Source organism: Cupressus sempervirens, chromosome 4, assembly GCF_028749045.1.
Source record: "Cupressus sempervirens isolate cs-2001-9-10 chromosome 4, ASM2874904v1, whole genome shotgun sequence".
Taxonomy (NCBI): domain Eukaryota; kingdom Viridiplantae; phylum Streptophyta; class Pinopsida; order Cupressales; family Cupressaceae; genus Cupressus; species Cupressus sempervirens.
Genome location: NC_143121.1, coordinates 400,870,433 through 400,883,959, shown reverse-complemented (window position 1 = coordinate 400,883,959; position 13,527 = coordinate 400,870,433). Strand labels below are relative to the sequence as shown.

The window sequence follows — 13,527 nt, the reverse complement described above, 5'->3', positions numbered from 1 at the left end:
ATTAATTGTTGCAAACCCTTAAATCGAAACGAATTATAGAACAATAATTTCAAATACAAAGATTATGTAGGCACCCAGACCAGATAGACAGGCTAATATTGAATGAAAGAATTTCAAAATTTGCTGAAATATTGCTTCCACAATTACCTCAAAATGTAACAAGAGGAGCTGAAAGGAGATTTGTTGTAGTTTGAGTGAGAGGCGAGGCCAATGAAGCCTTAAAAGGAAAACTAGTGTTGTTTGCAATCCATTTTTTGCACATTTTTAGCTACAGATGGTATTGCAAATGCAGCAACATAGGATGTCAAGTACCCATAAGTCGTGAATACTCGAAGAGAGTTCAGGCCTACAATTCGCCCTGATTCATCAGTCCACAGGTAATATTATCTCTACACATACAACATGCAAATACAAAGAGGTTAGGTGGGTACTCTGCAAGCTTTTGATCTCTGGTTGGACCTACACCCTTCCACAACCCATGCTTGCCCTTTTCACAATGTTTTCAGTTAGATCTCTAATCTCTTGGAATAAAGTGATAAATTCCTTAACAGATTTTCATCAATCATTCTTTAACCTCTTTTATCAATGGACTGTGATTTTCCCAGCAGGGTGGAGAGTAATCAAAAACATAGATGTCACTAAAGCATTTCTTTAAAAATACGATTTGTAATGAACTTTCTCACGAGGCATTCCAAAAGTTAGGAAGATCTTATATCACTTTGTGCATAGATTTTTTCTCCGGAAAAGCGATTTTCCATTAAGAAGTTTCTACTTCATGTGGATGTATGTTTTATTGCATCTGTTATTGTCTTTCTGTTTGATGTTGTCTGCAGTTGTTTTCCTGCAAGTAAGTCAAAAGAACTCTGGAAATCTGTCAAATATAATTTATAGTTGTTTTACATAACACACACAAGTAAGAATTTCGGAGTCCTGAAAATGCATGATTTTCTTCTTGGAAAGAAATTACTTGATGAATTCTGCATCTTCACAGAGTAGCCATTTACAAAACACAACCAAAAATTAGTGTGTATGGTAATATGGATGCCACCAAAGAATTTTTTTGACTTGAGGTTTGAGGTGAACTTTCTCATAAAATCTTCCAAATGCAAGAAGTGTATTATATAATTTTGTCCATAGACTTTTCTGCTGAAAGGAACTTTTTCCCAATAAGAAGTCTCTCTTTCATGTGAATGTGTATGTTTACTTGTATTTGTTGCTGACTTTCATTTTGATGTAGTATGCAGTTGCTTTCTGAAAAGCAACTGCAAAGAATTCTGCACTTCAGTCAATATAATTTGTAGTTGTTTTCATTACACAGAAAAGTACTCATAATACACTTCAGAATTTTGGAGTCCTGAAAATACTCATTTCTTCTAGCAAAGCAACTATTTGGTGAGATCTACATAAAATAGCCAATTATAAACCATACCCACAAATTAAAGGATGTGTGGTCATGATACCAACCCTCCATAAGGAAATTGTCATATTAACACAAAATTAAAGCTAGTTGGCAGGCCTAAGGTTGGCCCCCTAGATGGGTCCAATCATAAACATTCCACATAGCCAACATTCTTTGGAAGAAATAAAATTTTATCATGGAGAATGTTGTAATTGTGCTAATTATGATAAGTGGTTAGATCGAGGCCATGTCGACATCCCTCTGACTTATTCTCTAGGCATTACCCAATGTGCATCTCCCAAACACATGCAGCAATGGACAGAAATAATCACAACTCATAGTCTTTAAATATGTAAAATGGAGTAGTCAATAGTAAATAGCATAAAGAGGTAAAAGGTAGATGTCCACCAACTGTTGCATGCTTATGATGGGTATTGATGTCTATCACAGAACCCCAACATCTTTTTCAATGTTGTAAGCTACAGATGCAAACATCGATGTCCAGCAACTGTTGCATGCCTCTGATGGGTGTTGATGTCTATCTCAGAACCCCAACATCTTTTTCAGTGTTGTAAGCTACAGAGGGAAACATCACTGTAGATAACCCACTTGGAAGACATGCCTTGGGTGGAAACATCTTAGCTTAGAATGCCTAAAGTGCAATTCAGCTAACATTATTGATGTGTTTGAATATATATTCAGCTTTGAATAGCTAACATGTGTGAGATAAAATCAATTGAGTGATTTCTTGTACATCCTAATCATCGTTATCAAACCGCTGGACAATCAGACCTGAGATACACTTGATAACTACTTTTTCTTCAACTTGCCAATATTATTCTCAATCATGAAGTGCATGTGACTTTAATTTCCCCAATTTACTGTTATAAGGCACCTTAGAAAGTTAATATGAAAAACAAATATAGCATGCAAGTTCCTTGTAGCAATATTACATCTTAGTAATAAAAAAGCTAATGCACTCTCCAAATTTACCATCACGAAGTTGTGCTTGCTGCTCCATAGCCTGAAGTCTCAGCTTAAGCTCACTGTTCTCAGTAGTTAATCCAGTTGTATCTCTCTGTACAAAAGAGTGCAGCAAAATAAGATATACATTCTGTTCTGTGATATCGACACAAGCATACCACAATAAAGATTTGTGTGAAGTTTTAAATGTAGGTTAATCTTACTAGAACAATAAATGTATACATACTATGGTAAGCGCCACACTATGCTAACAGAAAGAATATCACAAATACGGTAGGAATACAGTACAAGGTGGAAAATATCTGTACACTCCCTAGTATTGGACTACGTTCCACAGTCACACATTTATTTCAAGTTTGTATGTGCATAAAAAAACCACAAGATTAAATTAATTATCATCTGGGCCAACTAGATTGATGAAACTCAAGAATGCATAAACTCGTGCTGATATCGTAAGCCCAAAATACATGCATATTTACCCTCTTACTGGCACAATATGCACAAGTTATCATATAACCTAGATCCTATATTTATCCCCTTTTTTCCACTTAATCATAATCAACACCACTTCACGTACATTTGGGTAAAGTTAAATGTTGATATGATGCAAAAATGAAACAAAAGCTTGCTAAATGAAGAAACAGCAGAGCTGAGAATTGCACAGCAGGCATGAGATGCAGTTGACCATATGCTGTGTGGAAGAAGTTTAAGTGGGTAAATGTCTAGGCTCTAGAAATTTTTTAAAACAATAGTAAAATATGGCTTATAGAAACTGAATGAAGGATAGTTACAAGTTGTGTGATCATTTGTTCAACAGGTCATTGAGGAGATAACAAAGGGGAGAATTTACTAGAAACAATGATTTGGTCAATCAACTCTCAGCTCATTTCTAAAACATTTCATGACAGTGCTAAAAAATGATCCACAAGTTATCACACAATCACAAAGCAACAATCCCACAAGGGGAATTCATTATATGAACTGTCAGAATGCTATGTTTTGTGATAGTGATCACAAGTCTGAAGACTGTTAGGCCTGATATAGTATCAATACTGTCCTCAACTCACTTTGAGTTGGCAACAAAAGCATCTCACAAAAATCTTTTTTTGATCCAATAATCTGACGTTATGGTTAGATATATCACAGTTGCATGATAGCCCCACTTTCCTATAGAGCATATTACATTTTCAGAAATTCAAATTTCAATTTTTGCAGGTTTTCTAGCATTACTGCAAATTTAAGACTCTACAGTAAATCGAAGGACATCTCATTCCATTTTTAGTTTTAGTTTAAGTTCAAGGTCTGTGGCTATAGTAGTCATTTCAGCTTTTAAGATCTCAATTTATTTAATTCAAATTTCAGAATACATCAAATGCTATCAGAACTACTTTCTTGACTTTGGCCAAAGCACCAACAATTGACTCCTTTGGCCATCACATGGATGATAATTTGAGTCTCAAAATGCAATATCAGGAGAAGAAGCCATTAACAATACATTGAAATAAAGGAACAAACTGCCCACATGATAAGCCAAACTGCTCATTCATCATTAGTTTACATGGAAAAGAGGGAAGGAAATGAGAATAGCATACAAAAAGACAGGTATATAAGTCCACAAGATCAGACAAGAAAGGCCAAAAGGCAAGAGAGATGTCGTGTTGTAAATATTTATTTTTAAATTTTGGATATCTCAGTTAATGGGTGATAATATGGAACATGCCATCTAAATATATTTTGGGTCACCTCCAATATATTTCTTTACTAGGTTATTAGTAATAAATATTACTGTGGTCATATTGTTGGGCTGATTACTTAGAGGCAGGTGTTTTGATGGTTTGAATATGGCAAAGTTAAAAAGTTATATAGAATCTGTGCTGCACCATATATGAAATTTATACAGCGAATAAAAATACTATTTCCATTGTGCTGCAGTCATGTCAAGCATTCTACATTTTCAATTTGAATAAGAAATTGCAGGGGATGTGTAATGCTGTTATCGTACAATGAACAAATCATTATATGCATCAAATCTAAGAAGTTGCCACCATGCAAGGTATTCAAGCATCTGCAGATAGAAGTCTTGTATTTAAGGTTCACAGTTTCTGAAACAATAATATTGCTAATTACCACATTCGCCTCTTGAACCCTAAAGTTGAGATACGATTCGCTGCAAATTTGAAAACAGTTAGGATTTGTTCTAAATATTCTGTTCGACTGAAATGTTTGCATTAAATCCATCAAACGAAACCCTGTATGAATTTCTGGCAAATTTGGCCTACTTTCCTAACACCTGCGCAAGCTTGGAAGAGTTTGCAACGACTTTTGGTGAGTTTGATAAGTTTATTTTTTGCAAAATCCAAACATGTGACAACATTAGTAATGCACTGAACGATGAGACAATTTTTTATCATCCAAACACAGCAGGACATTCTTCTTCGACAGACCTGTCATTAAATACAAAAGGGAATTAAACATGGAAGGCCATTCTCCTTATTTCTCTAAGTAATGAACACATTAGTTTTTTTGTCTCCACTCTGCTTAACATTACACGAATTAAAAACCAGATATTGCCAATGCCTGGAATTGAGCTGGTGGAGATTCCATTGCCATCCTTGGATGGTTTGCCTGTAGAAATTGAATCCACGACAGGTTTATCGGAGATAAGAAGAACAGACATAATACCACTGCTCTTCCAAGCCTTGGATCTTTGAGAACAGCCTTTCAGAGCTCTGCCGAAACTGCTTTCCCCAGATTTTGTCATACATGATAAGACGATCTATTGGACTCCTTGGATTGCTGCCAGGTCGGAAATTCCTATTAGTTTCATGGTAGTAAACATGACTTCAATAAGTTTCATAACAGGGCAGAAAGTCGTCTGTGAAAACAAATTCCTTAGTTGTCCTTATTGTATTTAAGTCCTTATTTCTCTAAGTAATATTTGTTTTCATTGTAATAATGATATACAAGGTTATTTAATATTTGTTCATTTTTTAAAGTTGTTTTTTACATGTGTGTATATATATATAAATAAGACTTCTATTAGTGAACCCGAACTCAACTCAAAATAATTTTACATGAGTTTTGTTCCTAAATCTCGAACCTGCATCCATACCAGAATCCGAACCGGCAACTTAGTAATATTGTGGACATTTAATTGTGTGGTGTGTTCCCTACCTTTGATCAGCATTTTGTATGTGACACTTGAGACATCCCCACAAAAACTTTTCTAGGTCACCTACTTTGAAAGCTAATAACTTGATAAGGGGTGATTGTCATGAAAAGCCACTTGGTTGGCATACTCGTGTGACATATGTAAGTCTCCAATCAACTTTCCTCAGTTACCGGTTTCGCACCATGAGCCCTCGAACTAGTTTTAGGTGTAAACCAAGTAAAGCTTTGTTTGTGGGCTCTTGTTGGGTATGCACAGGGTGCACACCCACCATTATGGGTGCATGCCCACCACAGTGGGTGGACACGAGTTCACACACCCACAAACCGGTGCGCATCAATAGTGTCAAGCACGCACCCAACATGAATTTGGGTGAACTCACTGAGTACCCACCGCCCAGAGTTAAAAAAGTGGGCCCAAACTCGAACAAAAATCTTTTTCCTAATTGTAAGACACCCTAATATGAAGCCTTTACATCATTTTGCTCTCTCCTGATGAAGATCTATTTGCAGACGCTGAAAATCCCATTGCTATTTTTGATAATCCCTATGATGATTGATGAACATCGAACATTGAGTCATGTTTCATGAACTACATTTTTCATTTTGTAATTAATTCAATGTAATGATTTTCATTAGAACTGTGACCATGGAATAATGATCAAGTATTTAGATTTTTGCAGTGCTCCACGGGGAAGCAACCTCGACATTTTTTGCCTCGTTCTCGTCTCGGGGATGCGGGGCCAAATTTTTCCACCCACCATGCTGTCCCCAATTTGCCTTGCTTAGAAACGGTACCCGAAACAGCGATCTTAGACTAGGCAGAAAAGTGGAAACGGGAAATAACACCCACAATGACATTGTCATCCCTCGCTCATACCTAAGGCAACGTGTCATCCCCTATTTCCTAGGGGGGTTGGGACAATGTCAAAATACCAAAAAACATTTTTTTCTTTAATTTTTTACTTTGACAATGGGCTCCATTTGGCTTCTAGTGGTTTCTTAAATATGTGAAACTCTATTTTGAACATCAAAATGCTAAAATTACAAGTTTTTCTTCCCATTTGTAATTTTGGCAAACTTGCTAAGGGGAAGAGGAAAGCATAGAGCAGCAATAACAGCGAGCAAAGATGTAATACCGCCCTAGCAACGTGATTTGAGATTTATTTTGAGACACTAGATTTGCATCATATGTTTTATGATTGTGGTAGGAGGCTTGATAATATTTCATATGAATTACTGAGCTATATTTTATATCATACATTATATATGCTTACATCTATGGATTATGGATTTCTATGGATTTCTAAAACTAACCCTACTAACTCATCTAGTACCTGCATCATGGCTTTATATGATCACAATTATATTCGTATGTATGCATGTTGGTTTGCTCAGTGATGCAAGTGTGTGCAGGAACATTTACTAAAAGTAAAAGTCTCTATATTATCTATTGATTCGGGGCCTCTATATTATCTATTGATTCGGAGATGAAACTATGGTCGGTGTAGGCGCCTTGAGCTTAGAAGATTTATTAGGGGGTCACCTACACGTAGAAGGGGATTTCAGATTTTATCTCTAATTGACTTAATGATATTCTTCATTTGTGATTTGTTTTGATTTAGTAGTGATTTTCAATTTCATGATGATGGTTTATTAAATATACTTATCTGAGTATGTATGGGTGACACACATATATACCCAAATAGGTATATGACTCTTGTATGCATGTGGTTTTAAGCTTTTGTGCATTTAGTCTATAAAAGTCATATAAATCAATATATAAAAGAAGAAACAAATTTTTTAAAAAGGAAATTAAAAAAAGCTCTAAAAGTATTTATGAGGTTTGAGCATTGAACCTACCACCTTTTGATTACACCCGCATCCAACTCACCCACCAAACTCTTCATGAACCATAAGGAAGGATAAGGATTCAAATCTATGATTAAGCTATAGCTAGGTTTGGTAAAATGCCAAGGAGTTGACCCCTTGACCTCTTGGGTGTGACAAGGGACTCTTAGGCATTATACCATAAGACATCCTTAAGCTCGAACGCCAAGATCACATAGATAAGTAGCAACTAGTTGGAAACTTAGACAACAAATTATAAACAATAATTAAATAGGTCGATTTAAATAATCAAACCTTGTTAGGATGTCGGTTGCAATTATGTACAACAACATCTTGCTTCCTATAAAATAGGAGCCTTCTAAGGAATGAAAAGATAGGAAAATTTTAAGGCAAAACTATAGTCAAAAATTATTATTCAAAAGAAAACTTGCACAAAGGAGATAGCAAGGAAACCAAAAGGAAGGAGAAAACCACGTTTCACTTCCAAAGGGCATCACTTGCAACCTTCTCTAGGAAAAAAAGTAAGCCTGAAATTGTATTTCTTGTCTCTGGTTCTCTGTTTATCTTGGCTAATAACATAAGAACTTTAGTGGAAGGTTAATGAGCAACAAATGAGATGCATTTACTATTTTATTGGCTGTATGGATATAAGTGTTTTACTTCTCTACAAGTTGTGATGTATCCCTTGAGGTCTCAAGGTATATTTAAGTTTGCATTTTGGTTTTGGGATGGCTTGCTATGAGTTGAACTTCTTTGAGAATGGGTATTGGTATTGATTCCATCCTAGAGTTCAGTCCAAAAGTATGTATGGAAACTCTCCTCTGTCCAAATCGAATCTAGAATTTCAATTCATAACATTCCTTTTTTTTTTTGAGTCTTCCGAAATAGATGCACTAGTATATTGCCCATATGCGCAGCCCTATGCCTACCCAATTGTCGTTTTGTTGTTAGCCTCCCTATATAACTATGCAGTTGTAATAAACAAATGTGTCAATCTGCTTGATAAAAGCACGGAGCTAGTGAAAACCACACAAAAGCACAGCCCTATTGTACGTATGCACAGGATTGCTTGACATATGCATCGGAATAACAAATGTGTAACCTTAGTTGATATATGCGCCTCACTGCTTAAAGAATTTAGCAAAAGCACAACAAAAAAGAATGTATGCATAGGAATAAAGAGTAGATGTGTAGTTTTAGGGGTGTTTGTCAGTTTTGCTCACTGTATTTATGTTTTGGTCAATCACTCGAGTTTAGTTTCAATATAACCTTGTTGTTACCTTGCATTTTGCCCAAGGGCATGTTGTTTCATTAGATGTGTTACTTTCTACATTTGAGATATGTTGTGTTTTGGTTTTTGAGTATGGTACAAACCCTAGGTGAATAGCTCACCGTAGGTGTTGGGGCCCAAAAGTGGCTACCAAGGGATCCTATGCTTAGAGACTAGTGCCCTGTACAATCTGGCTCTACAAGTGAGTTGGTTAATAAGAGAAAACATAATTTTAAAACATATGGGCAGGGTTTTGGATTTCTCACTAAACAACACTAAGGATTAGTGTTGGAGTACTCAGAGGGGACATCTTGTGTAGCTTACTAGTCACTAACTCAAGTGAATGATCTCGACACTACTAATCCGTGCATATCCTATTGGAGTACTCAGGGAGAAGACATTTTGTGCAATAGAATAATCTTTGGCTCATGTAAATGATCCCAACAATATGGGAATGTACGATGACACTCACCTAGACATGGTTGAACCACTCACTCTTGCCTTTGCCCTTGGTGGTCCATTTGACTTTATGTTTTTACATTTATAATTGTGATTTTGGATTAAGCCTTAGATTGTGTCCTAGACCTGTCTAGATCATGGTTTTGTCTCCTAGCTCATGTTAAGGTAACATGGATCATTTTTTGCAAATGTAATAACATGACCATTGTAATTAATGTCTTCCAAATGCAAATTTGAAGACTCATAAATATGAGAGGAGGCATGTCTCATGAAGAGACATGTCTCTATAGTTTATTATCATTAGTTAATATATTAATTATATAAATAACCGTATGTATAATATATATGCTATTATATATATTTATATATATATATATATATATATATATATATATATATATATATATATATAAGAATATTTATCTTATGACGATTCACCATCAACAATGTATCTCATGATCGAATCTAATTACAACTACAAACTTAACACTCCCTCTTAGTTAGGGAGGATTGATATAGAACACATTATGCTCTTGAGTATATGAAGCGATATAATCTCAGTATGATATTCTTGGAGTGGCATATTTAAGGTTATCAACATAAATCCATAAACTTTGATAATATATTTCAATATAATCCGAAGTATGAATCAACAAGAAATATCAATCATATGATATTCATGATACATTTATTCTTTTGATATATGCACGTGCATCAAATCCTTGATGCCTATCAAAAGAATATGTTATATCCTAGAAGGATATGAGTTATCTAATTTCTAGTACTTCGGGACAACAATTTAATATAGTCTATCAAATAACAAGAAATTGCAATGTCATGGTCTCTATCATTACGAGTATCACGATCTTCAGCACTCTGGGACAACAACTTAATGAAGTTTGATCTTGATACGTTCGTTATCATGACTTCCAACACTCTGGGACAAAAACTTAATGAAGTTTGTCATGATAACAGGTCTACCATTTATAATCGTCACCTTACAATGGTTACCTTATGTCTGATCATGATAACAGATCTACCATTTATAAGATCGTCACCTTACAATGGTTACCTTATGTCTGATCATGATAAAAGATCTACCATTTATAAGATCGTCACCTTACAATGGTTACCTTCTGTTTATATATGTCAAAGAAACATCATCACCTTCCATTACATATCATATGTGAAATAGTAACCACCATGAACCACAGCAAAGGATGGTACAAAGGCTTTCACCTCAACTCTCTCTCAGAGAAAAGAATTCATTACAAGAAATTTCACTTAGAACTTCTCTTGATAGAGAAGATATCATTCACAAAGGATTGCACCTCAAAATTTTCCCTCTGAACAATGATCCTGGGAATTCAAGTCTTGTAGTTACTTCCTGAAAAGCTCTCTTCACCCAAGGATGCCTATCAGACTCCCTCTGAATCTCATATTAATTTTCTGATTTTCTAGCGATAAGTCATTACTTCCTCATGATATACATAGGACTCGGCCCATCAAAATCATGCAGCCACACACATGTATTTCTAGACTCCCTTTGAGTATCAATCTTCTAAGCTCCCGCATTGTCTTAGAATAAGTGGCATACTCCCTCTTAATGTAGAAGGATCTCATAATCTCAATCATCAAATTCAAGAGCCTCACTTTATCCATCTTGATTATCAATGTCTTGGGAGCTAATATCATAAGACTAAGTATGCACAATATTTGGTAGCATGTGTAAAGTACCAACTTTCTTTCCCTACAAGAACATTCTATAATAGGTAAATAACTCTTATAGTATGTATAGGATTATAAATAAATGAATAGAGAAATGTAAAAAATATGAGTACCTATTTGCCCATGAGGGTCATAGAACATATCCTTTCTAAAGATGATTCAAGGGGGAATGAAACATTGGTTATTATAATGAAAAAATGGTTTTTATTCCCCCCACAAAGTAAAATTCTCACTCTTACATCTTTGAACACTTTTGTATCACATCAAATATGACAACTTCTTTCTAAGTTCCAACTTGCTCTTTTCATCAATTTAAAGTCCATACAATAGAAGCAAACATGTCCCTCCATTTTCTCAAACTCGTCCACAATACGCCAATATCTTGAATGAGTATGATTGTGCCACATGAATGAATCCACAACTCATACGTCGAGTTGCACTCATCAAAGAGAAACTTGTAGATGGTTCAAATGAATTCTTAAAAGCTTCATTAACGTCTCACAACAACTCAAATTCCCTTTGTTCATGCAAAGGTATTTGTTTGACCTATATTACGCACATCTTGTAATCTGTGTATTCTAAATTTATATCATTGGTGAATCCAGCACAACGTGGTTTACTCCTAAATTAAAATGACCAAGAGCACCAAAGGTTGACTAAATCATATCCTCTATATGCTCCCTCTCTTGTACAGTTGCCTCAAATGTCAGCCTCCCTCTGAATTTCAATCTTTCTCTCTTTCCTGCAAGAACATTCTCGGAGGAAAAGATCAAGGTATATAGCTCTTGGTAGGATGTATAAAAGTACAAATAAGAATGTTAATTTAGCTATTAGAAATTTATGGCAGTGATTTGAACCAATTATTATCAATATAAATATAAAGTTTCACCAAAAGAAAAACGTAAATGATTGTAGTATTTATATTATATTTTCAATAACAGAAGTAAGAACTTAATCTTTCATACTCCCATATTAGATCTCATAATCATTATAACAACTTATTAAATGTAATAACACATATATAAATACATGATATATATTCAAACTTTCAATAATATTTATATGTTAATAAATCATTACCATTTTGCAAACAAATTAATTAACACAATTGACTTACCTCACTACTTACCTTATAATGAGATCAATGGAATTGATGCATTTATCACCTTAAGACTGCCTTGGGTTTCACAACAGCCAAGAGGTAGATATTTTAACTTTGTTAAGTGTGAGCCTCTTCTTTAGTCCTACCAATGACTTGATTTCCATATTTGTTGAGGACGAAAACCTTGTTTTCATAAGTAATCTTGTGTTGTAAGTCTTGATGGCATGATGACCCACTTCTAAGTCAGCAATCGAGCCCGCTATGAGTTAGTCATACATGATAGGCGGGGCAATCGCTTATTTACTATGCCTAAGGTATCAGAGGTGTTTCCACATCATCCTCTTGTTTTTCATGCTCCTTTCATCCCTTTAACTTTTAGTGATATAAATTAAGTTATGTGCTTCAAAGGGTTATGGCAATAATGAATCGCTTTCCCTTGTGTACGCTTAGATGTTTCTGTTAACAATTTTTGCCCCCACCCCCCACCCCCCCACCTTGTTTTCTAAATATTGCCAATCTCATGAAAACCAGGGTGGAAGCTATGACCAACGGACAAATTTGACTATTCAAATTTATTTTGATATGCAAGCATATAGGGATATGTAAAAAACCTTAGTCTTTTGTTTTTAATCCCTAAGTCTTCAACCTTTATATTTTCAAGTTACATCCTTAGAAGATTCAAGTTGTGACCATGCGACTGCCTTTCATCACTTGGTCACAAGCAGTTAGCACTTACAAAACAAGGAAGTTGTGAATGTGTGACATGGTTATACCAGCAGTCAGCGCAACTTTGCAAGATAAAAGATTAACAGTCAGATGCAAGTTGCGAGGTTGCGAAAGGCAGGGTGGTCACATAGTCGCAAGAGGTTAAGAGATAATCATGGTTAGAGTTGTGACATGGTGTTTCCCTGTTGTGCGCATGTTCGCAGAGTTAAGTTGGAATCAGGGTTGCAGGTTGCGAGTTGGCAACAGGTGGAATGTCATGACGGGCCAGGTTAATTTCATGTTTTGTTCATCGCATTGTTAGAAGGGCCAATATTGATGGAGTTGTTAATTGAATAAAAGCAAATCAGTTGAATCGATTTAACTCTATCGATGAGTTTCAAAAGTTTTAAGTTGCGACCATTTGAAAGTCAAATCACCCAGTCAAATCCAAATGCCTTTGCATGGTCGCACACAGTTAAGAACTAACCAGAGCTTCAACCGCAAAGTGGCAATTCTTTTTGTTCGCACTGTCACATGGAGTAGAGGGCTAATCATGCTTTGGGCCGCAAAACAGCGATATACTTGGAGCATGTCATCGCAAGGTTAGCATCGAGCTTAATGATTCAAGTTAGGATAGTGCAATGTTAGACAATTAGACAATTTCACCCGTTCACCACGATTAGTGGAATAGCCAAGTTGGCAGTTGCGGTGTTGCGATGGAGCATCGAACAATTAAGGAGGAAGAATTCGCAAGGTCGCAAGGGTATAAGTTGCAGTCAAGTTTTGAGTCACGACCATGCGGAAGGCAACGCAAACAGTTAAGTGCATAGCGGTCGCAAGATCGCACACATTTCATGCCAG

The 13,527-nt window shown here is 35.6% G+C and overlaps 1 protein-coding gene across 1 annotated transcript in view; it reads right to left on the bottom strand.

The window, feature by feature from the left end:
• The window catches only part of LOC149561744 (transcription factor RF2b-like), a 127,106-nt gene that overhangs the window by 50,944 nt on the left and 62,635 nt on the right, over positions 1–13,527 (bottom strand). Inside the window, exon 3 of the mRNA XM_089825286.1 lies at positions 2,393–2,477. Coding sequence (XP_089681412.1) covers positions 2,393–2,477 — 85 coding nt within the window. The remainder of the gene's footprint in view (positions 1–2,392; positions 2,478–13,527) is intronic.